Source organism: Rhinatrema bivittatum, chromosome 4 (genome assembly GCF_901001135.1).
Source record: "Rhinatrema bivittatum chromosome 4, aRhiBiv1.1, whole genome shotgun sequence".
Taxonomy (NCBI): Eukaryota; Metazoa; Chordata; class Amphibia; order Gymnophiona; family Rhinatrematidae; genus Rhinatrema; species Rhinatrema bivittatum.
The window spans coordinates 198709695-198728746 of record NC_042618.1 but is presented as its reverse complement, the minus strand read 5'-3'; the positions used below and the strand labels follow the sequence as shown (position 1 = coordinate 198728746).

General features: G+C 43.9%; 1 protein-coding gene across 1 annotated transcript in view; it reads left to right on the top strand.

Annotated features, from left to right (window-relative positions):
• CACNA2D2 (calcium voltage-gated channel auxiliary subunit alpha2delta 2) overlaps window positions 1-19052 on the top strand; it is a 1734543-nt gene that overhangs the window by 1617601 nt on the left and 97890 nt on the right. The window contains exon 23 of the mRNA XM_029599532.1: window positions 1002-1062. Coding sequence (XP_029455392.1) covers window positions 1002-1062 — 61 coding nt within the window. The remainder of the gene's footprint in view (window positions 1-1001; window positions 1063-19052) is intronic.

Genomic DNA, 19052 nt, shown 5'->3' with positions numbered 1-19052 from the left:
AGTGGTGGACAATTTTGGTGGTCCAGGGCTGCCAGTCAGTCTAGTGTTTCGGGATATTCACAATGAACATGTCTGAGATACATTTTGCATGCAATCTAAGCAAACATATCTTATGCATATTCATCAGGGACAGCCTGAAAACTAGAATGGCTTGCAGCCACCGAGCACAGGAGTTATCACTGTTCTAAATCCATCAAGGCAGTGAAGCAAAAATCAGAAGTGGTTCAGCCTGTCCCTTATGGCATGGAGCATTTTGGCAACCCTAGTACTGTGATCACCACGTAGAGTGCCAATTACCTGATTTATAGTTTTGTGCACTTCTAGTGGGAACTGGACTGAGGTGACCAACTTATTTCACCTAGATCATACAACTCTGTTCTCAAATGTGGCAGATTGTCAATGAGTTTTACAACTCAAGGGCAACAACACCTCATAATGCATTGTGCTTTACTTTATTCCTGGGTTAGCCTTTGGTTGGACTGTATTCATCAAGGACCCCAGTTTGGCCATGTTGATGCCTGAAAAATAATTTTTATCAACCAAAAATTGTTTTGGTAAAATCTATTTGCATAAGAGCATAGCATGTGTTTTTCTTTTGTTTTCTTTCTTTAATGTAATAAGAGAGAGATTCCTGTATAATCTACATGCGTATATATATATATAAAAACTCTATGCATATATATACATATATATATGTGTTTGTGTGTGTGTATATGTTGATATACTATCTATATTAATACATATACAATAGATCAAACATATTTCATTTCAGAACATGAAAAAATGAAAAAATTAATAATGTTGACAACTTTTGGGTGACAGTGATCCCTCTCTAGAGGTACTAGTCACAAACAGAAAATCATTCTTTTCTCTCTTGTTAAACTAAATCAATTAATTGGACTTTTTTTGGTTGGTTCTCTCTCTCAGTCACTGAGGCTTCCTTTCCAGTAAGCCTACTCCATGTTGATACCCTGCCATATAACCATACCTTTCTGTTGCAGATTTTGAATCCCTGTTGTCCAACAACTTTGAGTCCGAGGGACATGTGTTCATAGCTCCCAGGTAGCTTTGCGTGTGAGCTTGCTGAGGTGTTTGTTAATAGCCTTCCCACCAACTATAAATTTTCTACCCTCTCACACCTCTTGTTCACTTTCACACTGCCAACACTATTTGCTCACCTTCATGTCTACCAACCAACTCAGTCTGCTCACCTGCTCCCCTCACTCATGCACTAGTCACCTTCTACCCTACAAAATTATTCACCCAGCCATTTACTATCTTGCTGTTCTACCCATAATTGATTGACTTTTCCATCCATTCCTTTTTATTTTACTAAACCTGCCATGACTTTCTCTTTCACTCATATGCCATTCTGTTCATTTCTCATCATCAATTTAACCCATTTACTCGTTCCAACCTATTAATCTTCTACCCTACCTACTTAACCTATGTCATTATAAACCACACATTTGCTTACACTCTCATATCCTGTCCACATACACTTTCTTTTCTTTCTATTTATTTCACTATCCATCTCCCTATTCCATCCACTCATCAACCATCCTGCTATATATTTAGTAGAAAATGGCTGAAAAAAAAACTAACTGGCTATATTCAAGGGCTTTTCCAATGGATTTGGATTTGGATTTTAGATTTAATTATTTGCCTTTCCAAACCCAAGCACAAGACAAGTTCCAAGTCAGGTCTAGTTAGGTCCCTGTATCAGAAAGAGCTTGCACTCTAAGTATTATTTAACAAATCCACATTAGGCCATTTGCTGCACAATAAACACTGTTTATCACAAATTAAATGGCCTAAAACAGAGATAGCACAAGGTATTTGAAATACCTCGTGTTAATCTGCCCTGGCACCCTGCATATTTAAATGAGTTGATTAGCATGCAAATTCAAGCTAATCAGTTTATAAATACCCTAAACAATGCAAATCAAATAACGCGGCTTGCTGAAAAAAATTGCAAGCTGCGTTATTTGATTTGAAGATAGCTACATCACAAGAATTATAACAAACTTCCCCTGAGAGCATTGGGATGTTAACGTCCTGTCTTAAAGGGGCTGATGGTCCCAAGTACGCCCTTTCCACCCCAAAAGTAGCCAAAAACCCCAGGGGTCTGCACAGACCTCCAGTTCCAGCTGCCCCTGGAGGTGACTGCTGTTCGAAAATATATTTAAAAAAGGTTTAAGTCAGCACCAGGCCCCAACCCCTTCCCTTCAATCAAAAAATCAAGCCCCCAGAGGCTGGGACCCTCACTCTCTGTACCCCCTTCTTACTCACAAATTCATTTCTGGTGGTCTAGTGAAGGTTCCAAGCCCGGTAGCCGCCATTTTTCAAAATGGCACTGGCTGGTCCTTTGCCCCTATCACATGACAGGCGGCCATTTTTCAAATACCGCAGCTTAGTGAATGAGCTCCTAAATTGGCATCTGAGGCAATGAAAGGCAAAGTTATTTGGCTAAAGTCACAAGAAACATTAGTGATAGAAGTGGGGTTTGAATCCTCATTTTGCTGGTTCTCAGCCTGCTGCTCGGGCTTGATAGTTTACAGTCACAGTTCACAATAATAATATTCCTGGGAATCGTGAAAATATGGCAGTGCTTCCTGTCCCTATGAAAAGCCTCCAGATTAAAGGCATGATTTATAATCTCAGTCGAGAGAGGAACCTTTCATCCCCTCTTTATTATTCACCTATTCACCAGTTGATTCCATTTGTTCCCTCACCCAGCAGCCACCTTCCCATCCACTCATTCACCAACCAACACCCTTGCCATCTTCCCACCTACCTGCATACTAATCCTCCTTTCCTCATCCACTCACAGATCCCAAGCCTGATCCAGCCACACAACCATCCTCCCATCCACTGCTCGTACCATGGATTCTCCCTTCCTATCCACTCCACCATCAACAGTTGTATTTCCTTCTGCTTCTCCATCCACTAAACATCCCTCTGTCCATGCCAGTACCCACCACCACCACCACCACCCCCCCTCCACCCTCTTCAAAGCTACCTATCTAAACACTCACCAGAGAGCCAGCTCTACCTCTTATCCATATACCTACCTACTTATGTACTGTCTCATCCTGGGAATCATTAAAGATCACCTGCAAAATATTGCTTTCTTCTTAACTCTTGCTACCGGTGTCGTATCTGCATTTCCCTAATTCAAGAAACACCCGTTTAGAGGACAATTGCCATCAGTCATTTACCCGAGTAAATCAGCTGCCTGAACATTGCCCTCCCTTTGCATGGCTAAAAGTGCGTGCATCGCCACGCAGCACTCGCATTTTTACCCGCAAAGAGAGGTTTTGTTACCGAGGGCATGTTAGGTCAGGGGGGGGAGAGAATGAACTCAGCCAGATTGCGTTTTCCATTCTCCGCACGTCACTAAGCAGGTGTAAAACTTGTTTCCCCCCCCCCCCCCCCCCGCACGGACTTTCCTTTTGAGAACTGATGCAAAACTTGTGAGTGGAAGCTCTCCACGGACATTGCCTCAATGCGTGCACTTTGGAAATGCATTTATTCGTGTAGACAGTTTCTATTCTACCGATCCACCAATCTGTGGATTACAGTCAACATGCACAGTAAAGCATAACAATAACAAGCTTTACCCAAGACAAGAGACATGCGCATAGCAAAACAGCCAAAGAACTAAATTGCTCTACGCGTCTGGTGCCTTCAGAAGGCCGCTTAGAAGCCATTTCCCCAGGAAGAGCCGTGCTTTCCCCGCAGAGACAGGCTTTCTGAAAGTTCCCCACCCTGTGTGCCTTTACCCTCGCCAGAGGGGCCCATTCCTCTTCCATCGGTCGGAGAAGGGTTTAAGCCTACACACGAATACTTTTGAATTTACAAAAGTAGGCAGGATAGTTTTTCTCGGGGGGGAGGGAAAGGACTTACCTGCACAAATCGGCAGGTGCACATGTGTGCGGATAAGTTTTCCTGGAATAATTTTCGAAGCGAAAGTACTTTCTCTTTGAAAACTAGTACAAGTCTACAGACCCACAGACTTTGCACTCATGAGGCCAGTCTTAAAATTGTCCCTTAATGCTTTCTTTTGCTCATCATCCTACAGTGGCTTACCCACCACTGTTCTGTAGCCTGAATTACTTTGCTGCAAGGTGATGTCAATGATCTTGATTATTGTAAAAACTGATTTCTGATTTTTTTAATATATATTTTTTTTTTTTGGTGGGGGGGAGGTATCTTATGGCACAGCAGAGTTAAGAAAGTAGAATTTTGTGAAGTTGATAGCAATTTATCAACAAATTAAATATATAATTGAAAGAAGACATTTCCTGAACTTCTGCAGATGATCTTTACATTTCTCTGCCCTGTTGCCATCTTCCAAACCATTCCAAATTCACCACCCCTTTCTAAAATGTTTCCCCCTCTATGGTTACCAACTGGCTTGAAGTTACATGGGCAGGAAAGCCAGCTCTGCATTTTGAAAGGGATCCTTGTGCTCTGCATTAGTAGCACAAGGAGTTACAGATGCCAGAGGGCACTGCACAAGCTCCAAGAAACAGAAAGAAGCTCAGCTGTCTGTGATGACTCCTTTGGACTTCCAGAAACCTGAATACATTGAGACTGAAGCAGTGGTGGGAGCAGGGAGGGGAACACACTTGACTCCCCTGTGCTTTGGACTTGGAGCCAGCTGGTAACTCTGCTCAGGTCTTATTCTATGTGTTTTGTTTTGGTTTTCTACTTCTGTCTGTGTCGTGTGCTCATTTGTGACTCCACTTGCAGCCACCTGCATCCTCTCTAGACACAAGTATAGCAGGCGCTGCATGCCTCTTATTCTCACACACAGTATCTATATATAGTTTCACATACATCTGCATATAGTATATATACTGCACGGACTGTGTGTAGAAATATGTTTATATATATGTGTGTATGTATGTGTATATATATATTTGCAATACTTATACAGAAATTTTGTATAAATAAATTATATATGTACTATGTGTATATACACAACATATGTTATTTATATATATACAATATAAATATAGATATTACATATATATATATACATATACACACTGTATATATGTAAATGTGTATATATAAATATATTTTGTATATATACTTGTGTGCAACAGTGGGTGCAGATGAATCCTGGAATAAATCTTTCCTATGAACAATCAGTGAAGATCCTCATTCAGGCTCTTCACATGGGCAGTATCTTGGAATGTGCAAAAGCTTTACACACCCCAAAAAAGCCCAAATCAGCCTAGCCAACTGAGCAACTTGTGTTTTTGCAGTATGTGGAGGTTCGATACATGGTCACGTAAGTACTATGAATACAGGCAGGTATTAAAGCAAGAAAAAGAAGTATCCTGGAACAAGCATTGAACAGTAGGTAAATATCTGTACAAAAATAGCCCCACTGTTGCATAGAGGTAATATCACATATTCTGGCTGGAGTAATGTGACCCAATGCTGTTGCATAGTGGCCTGTCACATGCTGTACCTTCAGCCAGGCCATGTGATACCCTGTCTACATTATTACATATGTGGGTTTATTTATGTGTGTGCCTACAGCTGTGTACATCTGTGACAGCAATACCGAGATATAATGAACATATTATGGTATAATTTTGAGCACACGTGCTCCCAGTTTGCAGTCTGTACAGTTCTTCTGGCTGTTTTTGTAATGTCATCACCTATACTGTAATGCTTGTACGGGAAACACTGGTATGATATCCACAGAAATTAGCAATAATATAATAGCACTGTGCACCTGTTTAGGTAATAGATGCCCATTTGTATCTTTATGCCTTATTTTAATACCAGTCTAATACCCAAGGATGTCCACAGCTAATCCTTGGAGTCATAGAAAGCTTGCAGCAACTTGGTTGATATTTTGTTTTAATATTACACCTTTTGTGACACTTCAAAGCTGATTACCTTTAAGTACTGTGGGTATGTTCCTATTCCCAGAAGGCTTACAGTGTAAGGATCTCATTTACTAAGAATTTCTCCCATAGACACAGTAAATCAGGCCCTAAGTTTGTATCTGAGGCAACAGAGAGTGAAATGACTTGCCTAAGGTCACAAGTAGCATCAACAGAATTTGAATTCTGGCTTTCCTGGCTCGCAGCCTACTTGCTGTAATCACTAGGTTGCTCGTCGCAGGCACAGTCATGGAGGATGTGGCGTGACCCACAGCTTTTTTTTTTTTTTTTCAGTTGGCCCTGAAGGTAAGCCCCTGTGGCCTGTACTGTACCCCTGGAGAGAATCATTGTCATGTCTGACAGTGGAAACATAAGGAAATAATCCAATTCTATCACTCAGCATCTTCTGTCCATCCATAAATATAGAATTATTATTGCTAGATCTGTTGTTTCAACCTATTCAGATTATACCTAAACAAAGATGTGTAAAGAAATCTGCAAACAGAGTTACAGCTAAGGGGTTTTTACCCTTGTGATAAATGTCTGGCCAAAAATTGTTGAAAGACATTTTTTCTACAGAATTTTTCACTGAGCCATGCAAAATGTTTTGCCACATTCACAAACCCTCTAGACATTTTCCAGATGTTGTAGGGTCATATTCAAAGGGGAGGGTTAAATCCCCCCTCCCCCAACCAGCTAAATTGTACCCCATCATTACACAGATTTAATTTAGCCAGATAAATAGGGGGCGTCCTGGCGTGGGGCAAAGTTATCCAAATAACTTATCAGGTAAATTCTGATATTTTGATTTATTTAACAAACTTATATACCACATAATCAGTAAACATCAGTGGTTTACAAATTAACATCCACAGTCAGAAAGCAAAACAAATGCAATAAAACATAAAAATTACATAAAATGCTGCTGAAAGCCCATAGAAGAAAAAGGCTGCCGCCGAAAGAAGACAACCAAATGACTCAAGACACATCAGGGAGTAGCTAGGATTTAACCTGCTTGCGAGTCCTTAGATAATTTAATTCAGACCTAATCAATACCTGCAAAAGATTCCAAAGATGAAGGGCAGAGGCTGAAAAGGCCCAGACAGAATGACGTTTGAGGCGTAAATGTTGGGCAGTGGCTGTAGATAACAGCCACCTGAAGACATCAACACATGGCCTGACTGATGCCAGACCAGTTTTTCCCAAAGATATTTAGGACGAAAAGCATTGAACTAAAAACAATAGCCAACATTTTAAACTTTGCCCTCTCAATGATTGGCAGCCACTGCAGATGATGCAATAGAGGCAGAGCGGGACTACAGTGGGGGGACGAGGGGGGGGGGGGGTGGCTGCCCCGGGTGTCAAGCCCAAGGGGGCATCATCAGCAAGAATCCACTTACCTATAGGCATAAGCAAAACAAGATGACTCTATTGGCCGGTACCAGAAATCTCAGGCAGCAGAGATCAGCCCTCTGCTTCTTACTCCAGCTCCTCCCCTTCCAGGCACATGCAAGGGACTGGCTGGGGGTGGATGTGAGCCTGGAGCAGCCAGAGCACAGTGCAAAGCAAAGAAGAACCCTCCCTAATCCAGCCCCTTCTCCTCTCTCGTGCCTCCCTCTCCTCCTATTGGCAAAGAACAAAAAAGGTTGGGGGGGGGACTGGAAAAGATAGCAGAACAAGGAAGAATTCAGTTTTTATCTGCATATTTCTGTTTCTAATTTGTGATCCCTTATTTTGTACATGGTGAGGGCCTGTCTGCGTTCTATATGTGTGATGGCGGTGAAGTATTCTGCTAGCATGTAGGTTCTGTGTAGGGATCTGTAATTGTCTAGCTTGCTCTGTTTTCCCATTAGAAAGTGTTTTGGTGTTTTAGGCCCAGGTGAAATATTTGCAGTGTTGCCTTTTCATGCTGTTTGAGGTTTGGGAGTTAATGTTGTGTTGATAAGGCAGGCTTGGTATATAGTTTGAGTAACGTTTTGCAGGGTTTGTGCCTTGTAATGGAGGGACTTTGTGTCACTGTAACTGAAGTGACAACACAATTTGAATATTTTTCCTATCATGAGTAGTAAAGGGGAAAAAAATCCAGTTCAGCCCAGCCAGCCATTTCAGAGATTACCTTCAACCCATGAAGTATGAATATCTTTTAATTGATAAATGTAGGTATTTCTTGTGATTTTTTTTTTTTTTGCAGTCTGTTTCCAAAATGTACAGAACGCTTATTCATCAGACACTGTGACATGATTTCTGAAATATATATTTTGCAAAACACAGTTTACTATTTAAAAGCATGCTGTCCAGTTATGTGATTTAATTTTGCAGAATTGGCTGTGGTGGGGACTTAATTGTAGTTGAGTTTAATTAGAAAAACTCAAGGGGAGCCTATGAGTCAGTTAATCGAGGAGGCTGTGCAAGGCTGAAGACCCTCACAAAGCGGTCCCTAAATCTGTTCTGGGGGACCCCCAACAACTCATGCTTTCAAAGGCAGGAGCTGCCTCGTGGCTCTCACTGGCCCTGTGCTGAGTTTCATCTCCGATTGCTGCTGCCACTGCGGAAAGACCGACAGCATTGCAGCCTGAGGAGCAGAGGAGGGAGGAGAGATAGAGGGGGAGGAGAGGGGAGGGGGCTGCCACTTGGCAGGGGTAATGATAGGAGCTAAAGAAGGGACTGCTACAGTGCAGTAAGGTTGGGGAGGGCAAAAAGAGAGAGGGGGGGCTACTGCTGCTACTGGTTAGAAGAGAGGGGACGCCCGCTGCTGAGCAGAGGGTGGATGAGGGTGAAAGGGAGATGCAAGACAAATAGTGAGGGGGGAGAGGAAGACCTAGGGCAAGTTTAGGGGGGGATGCAGGGCAAGGAGTGGGAAGAAAGAGGATTCAGGGCACAGAGTGGGGGAGAGGGAGATACAGGGGAGGGAGAAGAGAAAGGGATTGCTGGGCATGGGATGGGGAAGAGAAAGAGAGGGATGCTGAGTAGGAGAGGGGAGAGAGAGAGAGAGAGGTACCTCTGCTGCTAAAGAAGAAAGTGCTGCTTCAGAGCAGAGACTGCTAAGTGAAAGGGGGGAGGGGACTTGTGCATAAATCTGCCCCGGGGGGGGGTAGAAAAAGCTGATCCCCCTTCTGAATAGGGGGGGGGTCATGCTATCAAAGCCGGATTTCCCAAGAATTAGTCGTGCTGCCTTATTCTGTAGCAGCTGTAGGCTGTGGCTACGTTTTGCTGGTATCCCACAAAAAGAACATTGCAGTAGTCCAGTACCGAAGTGATTAACACATACACTGCAGACCTTAATACTTTAAAGTCAAGAGAAGACGCTGACAAGCTCCTTTAAGCTAAAAATAAGCCTTCTCCACCACCTGCCCCAACAACCAGCTCTATAGAGAAACTAGAGTCCAAGACAACCCCCCCCCCCCCCCCCAACTTTTAATGTTAGAGGAAAAAATCGTAATAATATGGCTCTCTTGTAATGGGGGACTAATCAGAGCAGAAAGCATTTCCATAACCTACATGTAAAATCTCTCTCTCTCGTTTTTATTAAGCACCAGATCACTAGTGATCTGAGTAAGTTATCCAGATAAGTCTGATCGTGCCTCAGAGGAGTCCTAACGTTACCTTATATTCCAATTCTGCTCACCTGGGACAGGTATTCTGTGTGGAGAGCGGGACAGATCAGCCACACAAGTGGTTCTGTCATCTAACCTGGCTTGGGTTTAGGGGTTTGGGGGGGCTCCGGGTGAGTTGCAACAATGGAGATAGAGGTTGGGGGTGTTGGGGGGGGCATAGGAAGGCCTCAGGGACTGTAAATATTGTGGGGTAGGGGGCAGGCCTTGGACACCGGGGCCCATGTCTGTCTTTTCTTTTTGGGGGATTGTGAGAGGATATTGGACGCTACGCCCAGACATATTTTAAAGTATTTTGTGGGGTGAGGGTGCTTCAAGGGTTTTGGGGTGTGTGTGTGTGTCTGTGTGTGTGTGTGTCTCTGTTACTGGCTATAGTCAGAATATAGTTAGTTAGGTTTAACCTTCCCAGGAATATGTGTGACAAGTTATCCAGCTAGCTGTGGTTGTATAACTTGTACGTTTGCCAACTTACTGAATATGGAGCAGATAATGTTACTTTGCATATGGAAAGCACAGTACAGAATGCAATACTCGATCTTGATATTTCAGCTGCTTTTGAGACGATAAACCATCAGATACTGATTCGACGTTTGTCTGAAATTGGCCTTAGTGGCATCACTCTGCAATGGTTTAATTCATATCTACAAGATAGATCACTTCAATTGAAAATTGGCAACTCATTAGCGGAGAAAACTAGTCTAAATTCCGGTGTGCCACAAGGATCCTCTTTGTCAGCCACTCCCTTTAATATTTACATGTTACCACTATGTCAATTATTAGCAAGTCTTGGGGGACCCTCTTGACCCCCACAAGACTTGCCAAAAGTCCCTGGTGGTCCAGAGGGGGTCCAGGAGTGATCTCCTGCACTCGGGCCGTCGGCTGCCAGTAATCAAAATGGCGCCAATAGCCTTTGCCCTTACTATGTCACAGGGGCTACCGGTGCCATTGGTCGGCCCCTGTCACATGGTAGGAGTACAAGATGGTGCCGGCCATCCATTGCTCCTACCATGTGACAGGGGCCGACCAATGGCACCGGTAGCCCCTGTGACATAGTAAGAGCAAAGGCTATCGGCGCCATTTTGAATACAGGCAGCCAACGGCGTGAGTGCAGTAGATGGCTCCTGGACCCCCGCTGGACCACCAGAAAGTTTTGGCATGCATTGGGGGGGGTCAGGAGGGTGGGGGTTTTGTTTAAATAATTCGGTGAAGATTCGTTGTATTCATGGGAAATCGCGATACGTTTCACGACGCAACGAATACAACGAATATGGCCATATACGTTGCGGATTGCCAATACGTTGCAAACAAATGCACACCCCTAATATACGCACTTTTGCTCTCTCTCACACACATATGCTCACACATTCCCACACACTCATACTACCCTTCTCACACACTCTCTCTCATGCACATGCATGCTTTCTCTCACACACAGGCTTCACCTTCTTTTCTTCCATGTACTCACCTCGGCAGCCTGGGCCTGCCTCTTCACTTTGGTCTCCATCAGGTCCGGATTTTATGGTGGCCTCCACTCCACTCCAGCTGTTGGCTGGATGGGGTCCACTGGCAGCCCTCAACCTCTTCTCTACTTAGGCCATTGCAGACAGGATGGTATCCTCTGAGTGGCTTGCAGCCTCACTACCTCGACTCTTTCCCTCATTTCTCATTCCCTTCCTTCACTACCTCAGCTCTTCCTCCCCTTTACGTCACTATCTTTCCACTTCCCACACTTGTCACCCCTTCTCTCCCTCCAGAAACCTTTCCCTCCCTCCCTCAATCTAGACATTCCCCTCTTCTCACACTACCTCAGTCCTTCCTCCATCTTAGAGATTCTTCTCCCTCTTCTCATCCCTTAGTGAGCCACTATCTCGGCTTTTTCCTTTTTTCTCCTTCTTTCCTCATTATCTCATCTTTTTTCCCCCTTTTCCTCTTCCTCTAGAGGGCCTCTCACCTTCTCCCTCCTCCCTTGCTCTTTGCTCCCCTCTTCTCACCCTTTCCTATGTGTTCTTCATTTTCTTCCTCCCCTTTCCCTATGCTTTTCCCCCACTCCCACGCCCTACTTCCTCTCCAGGCTTTTCCTCCTCCCACTGTCCCAAGTGCTGGGACACCCCGGTCAGGACTCCCTCTCCTCCCAACGCTTCAGGAGCATTTCAAGGGTGTTCCTGGGAGGGGTTGAGTTAGTCGGCTAACTTAGCTGAATATCAGGTAAATCCAACTAGGTTAGCCAGATAAATTTAGACCTGCTTCTTAGCAGAGAGGGAGGCAGCCTGATCCTGTTTAATAGAAATCAGGACCAGGGCCAGCGTACAATGCCAGCCCCTTCCTAAGTCTTTACAAAGATTTGTAGTGGGAGGGGAGAGGAGAGTACAACCTGAGGGCCTTTGTATTAAGCTTGAGAGAGGTGGGAGGGGATTGGACCTCTGAATCTTTCTTTGGTTTGATAATGACAGTGCTGTTTAGCTGGATGTCTTTCAAGATATCTGGTTAAGTAGCACATTATCCAGTCACACAAGGTTGGATAACTTAAAACCTACCCGGTTATATTCAAACATAGCTGGTTAGGTATTTTTGTTATCTGGCTATATATAGCTGGATAACTTTAGGCTTATATATGTAGCAGGACATTTCTTCCACTGAATATATAAGACAAGCTATCCGGCTAACTTTAACTGGATAACTTTTCCACTAATCATCTCACTGAATATGGATCTCTATATGCTTAAAACTGACTTTTAATGTGTAAATGTACTTTACCTGTGTAAGTGGGCTTTTGAAAACTGGTACATGTCATTGAATTGTCCATAGAATTTACATGTGTTAAGTGCGCTTTCCACAGGTAAATGTCTTTTGAAAATTGCTGTGATAGTATGTTACATTTTACTCCCATAACTCCTCTGAAAATTCACCTGTAAATGCACACATACATCAGAACGTGTTACTTCTAAGTTGTCACAAGTAACAGACCACAAACTTCCTCTGACTGGTCAATGCTGGCAATGGTGTCACAAATGACATCAGACATTGGATAGAGCAGCTGGATATCAAAGTGTGTGTTCTGTAACTTTTGACACATTTACAGATGGCATTACCTGCCAAATAACCTTTGGTCACTTGTTTGAGGATTGGCCAATCCTGAATTATAAACTCCCATCTCATCAAATTATGGAAATTGTAGTTCTGCTTAATAGGCTTCTCAGAACTACAACTTCCATGGCGCCAGAAATGGGCTCAAAAATGATTCAGTAGATATGACATAAAGAGAGCATTTCAAAGCTAGATTACATCCATGGATACGCCTCTGCAGCTACTGTGGCTGTTGGGTTCCCCAGGCGAAATGTATCCCAACTATGTGCAACAAATGAAATCACAGTGTTATGGATTTTTTATCTCATTTTGATGGGCTTCATATGTGGGCATAGATATCAATGTATATTAGCAGAGACTTAATGCCAATAATGTAATCATAGGACCAAAAATGATTTTTATATGCTTGTGAATTCACCATCGATTAGTGATATACTGTTAATCAATTTTTTCCATTTAAGAATTTAGCGGTAATATATTCAAGTGGATGTTACTTAGCTCTTAGCTGTATTGTAGCAAAGAAACACTGTTTTTCAAAGTCAAGAGGCTGTAGGAGTCAGAGCCCAACACGGACCGTGTTTCAGCAGCTGCCTTCTTCAAGGGGCCGAATTTATGTATCGTGATGTCAGCGGCATTTCTTCCAGCCTCTTGACTTTGAAAAACAGTGTTTCTTTGCTACAATACAGCTAAGAGCTAAGTAACATCCACTTGAATATGTTACCACTATATTCTTAAATGGAAAAAATTGATTAACAGTATATCACTAATCGATGGTGAATTCACAAACATATAAAAATCATTTTTGGTCCTATGATTACATTATCGACATTAACAGTCTCTGCTAATATACATTGATATCTATGCCCACATATGAGGCCCATCAACCATGCCCTCTAACCATGCCCTCTAACCTTCCGAAAAAAACTCAAGACATGGCTCTTCCTCCAAGCCTTCCCCTAACTTGCATATCCAGCAATTTTTCTTCACCAGACCAGACACTGATTCCTAACTAAACGCCCCTCCAAGTTTAGGCATTATATTTATGCCTCTCTTCTTTATATTATTGCATTATCTAATTTATTCAGTTATGCTTCCTATATCTCTGGCTAACCTAGCCCTCCAATTTAAAACCTCCTTGTTATATGTAACTTTTGCCTCTTGTTAAATGGTTGATTATGTTATACCCCTTGTTACATGTAAACCGATCTGATATGAATTTTTTTCATGAAGGTCGGTATATAAAAATGTTAAATAAAATAAAAAATTCAAAATGAGATAAAAAAATCCGTAACACAGTGATTTCATTTGTTGCACATAGTTGGGACGTTTGGCCATTTCTTTTGATTTATCAGTCTTTAAGTAATTACATTTTAAATTATTACAGAAAAAAGTTATTACTTAAAGATGCAGAATTTTAAATATTTTGACCAGAATTTCCCTAGAAATTCACTGTAAGAGTATCCCTTCCACTCGCTCTCCCTATTCCCCTGGTCACTTTACCCTCTCAGGTCCCAACTCCTCCACCTGCCAGTGTCTCCCCCCTCCACCTTTAGGCTCAACCCCTTCCACTCTATTGCCAGTCCCAGAGTTTGACCCCATTCTCAGTACTGCCCCTCACACAGGCTCCCTCTTTTCCTCCCTCTCTCACACACATGCTCCCTCATACAGGCTCCCTCACTCTCTCACACACACAAATCCCCTCATTCAGGGTGCCTATCTCTTGCATACACCCCCACACAAGCTCCCTTTCTCTCTCACACATACATCCTCAGACAGGCTACCTATGTCTGTCTCTCACGCAACCCTTTGCACAGGCTGTCTCACACATACAATTCCCTTCACACAGGTTAGCACCCTCACATACACACAATCCCTTTTTCATACGCATGAATTCCCAATCTCTCACACACATATGTCATACGGGCGACGTCGGCCCGTATGACATAGTGAGAGCAAAGGTAGCGCTGGCGCCATTTTGAATATTGGCAATACGGCCCGCGTGCAGGAGGTCGCTCCCGGACCCCCGCTGGACTTTTGGCAAGTCTTGTGGGGGTCAGGAGGCCCCCCCCCCAAGCTGGCCAAAAGTCCCTGGGGGTCCAGCGGGGGTCTGGGAGCGATCTCCTGCACTCGTGATGTCGGGTGCCAGGAACCAAAATGGCGCCGGCGCTACATTTGCCCTGTCACATGGTAAGGGCAAAGGGCCACCGGCGCCATTTCTATTAACGCAGCCGTGGCCTGAGAGCGGGAGATCGCGCTGGGAACCCCCCACTGGACCCCAGGTAATTTAAAACATTTTGGGGGGGGGTTCGGGAGGGTGGGGTCGGGGTGGGTTTTAGGGTTGTTTTGGTGTGCTGGTTTTCCCGCCCTCGCCCGATAAAACTATTTTTTAACCAAAAAAACCATGACGATCAGATTTCCCCCCCCCCCCCCCTCAGCCAAAATAGATCGTTAAGACGATCGATCACACGATTCACATCCCTAACAGATAGTATGAATCTAACCACTAGGTATCATCCTCAAGACTGTGAACATTACCTCTGCATCATCTCCAGCCAGCCTTGAGGAGCAAAATCCTGGTCTCTCGCTTAGTACTGTTACTGAAATGGCCTTCATGGTTGATTTTTCCACTGCTTCCCTGATAAAGAGGCCTTATTTCCATGGATCATGATGACTTTGGGCTATTGTTTGTGCAAGCCTAAGATATATATGTTCTTATGTATTTATTGAACAAATGCCCTTAGTGTAGGTAGTAAAATCCCAGACAAAGAGACTCTAATGACAAAGACAGGTTTGGATAATGTTGCTGTAACAGAAATGTGGCACAATGAGTCCTGTGAATGGCATATATTAAAATAAGTTGTATTCTATTTAGAGTGGACCAGATAGAAAAGGAGAAGGGGGCAGCACTTTATGTAAAAAAAAAAAAAGTAGAATTTCTTACCTATAACAGGTGTTCTCTAAGGATAGCAAAATCAGTCCTTACATATGGGTGATGTTATCATGTGGAGCCCAGCATGGAATTGAAAATGCCCCATTGGAAATATGCAGCCTGGTATACATCCAGGTGGGGGCCCCTTCAGTCTACAAATAACTCAGAAATTTGGAGACTCAACAAGGGGAAGTGGGTGGATTTTATGAGGACTGACATCTTGCTGTCCTTGGAGAAGACCTGTTATAGGTAAGCAACAATTCTTTCTCTGAGGACAAGCAGGATGGCAGTTCTCATGTGTGGGAAATCCCTGGCTACAAACTGCTCCAAATGAAAAAAGTGGGAAAACTAGCAGGAATAATGCCAACTGACAAACAGGCAGGGGGGCAATAGCTCTGGGCACACAGTACGAATACCCCAAGTCTCCAGCGGCTATCAGGTCATGAAAAAAATGGAGAGACCCAATGTGACTACTGTGGATCCCATCCCAAAGTGGCCAAAGAAGAGGCCAGAAGTGAAGACTGCAAACCTCATCCTGTGGTAACCGAAGAAGCGGCACAGCGTGGCCACCATGGATCCAATCCCATGGTGGCCAGAGGTCCAGAAGAGAGGGGGAAGCCCAGAGTGAGACTCTGTGAGTGTGTATGTATATGAGTGAGACAGAACATGAAGGAGTGAGTGAATTTGTGAGAGAATATGTGAGAGTGAGAACCTGTGTGTGTGAGAGAGAATGTGTGAGTAAGGAGCCTGTATGTATATGAAAGGCAGCCTCTATGTGTGTGACAGCATGTGTGTGAGAGGGAGACTGTGGGATTGAGAACATGTGTGTGTTTGTGTGAGAGAGCCTGTGGGAGTGAGAGTCCATGTGTATGTGAGAGAGAGAATGTGTGTGAGAGTGGGACCTCTGTGAGTTTGTGTGTGTATGTGTTCGAGGGACTCTGGGGCTGTGAGATTCTGTGTGTGTGTGTGTGTGTGTGTGTGAGAGAGAGAGATAGAGAGAGAACGAAAGGAAGCCTTAGAGTATTCTAGCATGTGAATGTGTGAGAGGGAGCCTGTGGGGTTGAGAGCTTATGTGTGTGAGAGCCCATGTGTGAAAGAAACTGTGTGTATGAGAGCCTGTGGGAATGAGAGATGGAATGTGAGTGAGATCATGTGTGTGTGTGAGAGAGAGACAGGATAAAGTTTGTGTATCCCCTACACACACACCCTATCCCACTAATTAAAGACATCTCAGGGTGACTGGTAATCAAATCCCAGGAATGGAGTGTAGTGGATTTTTATCCTTATGAGTTTTAATTATTGGGTGTTATTTGAAGTGTCTGCTGTTTTGAAATGTTTTATTGGAGTTTGGTTAATTTTTTACAAATTTGAATGAGTTTTTAACTATTAGATGTTATTCTATTCATCAGTAGTTTTGAAATATTTATTCTTCTTATTACTATGGTTTTACTATTATGATTGATGTTTTATAGTTCTTGATTTTATTATATGATATTTTATGAGGCATGGGGATTTTTCAGTTTTTCCATTGTTGCGCTACATACAAATTATCTTCTTGTGGTTTCCAGTTCAGTTTTTGTCTGCACATTGTATTTCTACTTTATGGTATCTTTGTTGTGTATTTGGTGAAGGTCTGTCTGTGTTCTGCATGGTGACTGCAGTGAAGTATTCTGCTAGCTTGTATTTTCTGTACAGGAATCTATAGCAGTCTGACTTGTTCTGTTTTCCTAATAGGAGATGTATTGGTATTTTAGGGCTTGGTGTAATTGTTGCCTTTTCATCAGTAGGTTTGTTACTGTTTGAATCTGGCAGTTAGTGTGCTATGGTATGGCAGCTTTCATTTAGGTTCTGAGTACATTTTAATATAAAACTATTTATTAATGAAAATATCTATAAAAATGCAAACAAAATACAAATAGACCTTAGAAAGAACAGAGCAAACATATTAACGGTTAATAGAGTAATTTTTACATTTTATATCTTACCCCCCACCAACGGAAGAACCCACCCCACCCCCCCCAGCGAGAAAAGGGAACAAAATATGTCTCCAAATATAAAACCCTATAAATCATTAAGAACATTGCTCTGTGCTTTAGAAGATAAAACATGTAAAAAATCAGACTAAATCACAAGAAACATTTTTTGAGATTTAAAGAATAACTTATAGTCCAACTTTTCCATCTGCAGAAGAATAAACATCGTATTCTTCCAAGACCAGAAGGAAGCAGCCTCAGTGTCCTTCCAAACAGAAAGTATATCTTCTTACCTAGCAGCCAGGACTTACTGACGAAAAGGTGTGAATCTGTCCTCACCACCTGAAAAGACTCCAAAACATCAAAAAGGCCCCCCCTCAGGGATAAAACACCTCTGAGTGCTGTTACTTGTCCAGGCCTATTCACCCCAGTTCACCTTCGCTCACGGCGGTGGGGCCGTCTCCATCCCTGAGTGCCTGCAGCCTCCTCTGCCGCTTCTGACTCCTGCGCAGCTCCTTCCTGCGCCTGGCGGGCCTCCCTGCATGGGCCGCGGAGTGACGCCGCCTTCCTGCTTCCTCCGGGCCCTGGCTTAGGCGCGCGCGCGCACAAGCGCAACTCCCCGATTCTTAAAGGGGCCGCAGCGGGAAAATACCTCTTGGCCCCAGATGATGACATCCCTGGGCCTCTGTATAAAAGGCAGGGCCCAGCTATTTGTTCCCTGCCTTGGCAACAGGTCTCCACAATTGCTCATGTGCTCGTTGCCCTCTGTTCTTGGTTCCTGTCATTGTTCTTGGTTCCTGTCGTTGTTCCTGGTTCCTGTATTCCTTCCTGATTCCAGCTCCTGATTCCGTTCCTGGTTCCTGTACTTGTTTGCTCCTTCGTCTTCTCCTCGTCCCCTTGGACTGATTCTCTGGCTTTGACCCCTGCTTCGTTGGACTTCGCTTGGACTGACTCTCTGGCTTTTGACCCCTGCTTCATTGGATTCTGCTTGGACTGACTCTCTGGCTTCGACCCCTACTATGTTGGATTAAGCTTGTATTGATTTCCTGGCTCTGACACTTGCTCCGCATCCACGTACCTTACCTTGCCTGTTCGCCGCCTGCCCAGACTTCAGCTTGCCTATCACCACTCTTCAGTTTCCTATGGACTTGGCCTTTTAGGCTTTCTCCTTCTATTATCTGGACATCCCCTGTCCTACGCTGTTCCTTTGGCATCCAGGTCTTCGGAACCCTGCCTCGTCTGGACCTTCCCAGGTCCTCTGTCTCCTGTGCTGGTCCCTGGTGCACCCTTGCTACCACCTACTGGGAGACATCACACGGAGGCACGTCTAAGACCAGCCGGCCCGGCACCCAAGGGCTCAATTTGCGGGGAAAGAGGGCTGGTATTGGTGAAGCTCCGGTCGGCCTTCGTCTCCTGGTCTGTTCCACCTCCGGACGGTGGGGACGCGTAGGGCTTGCCCTGCGGATAGCATCAACCCCACCTCAGGCCAAGTGTCCACCACCAGCGCAACAAGTGCCTTCTTACCCTTATAAGAAATTGCTTC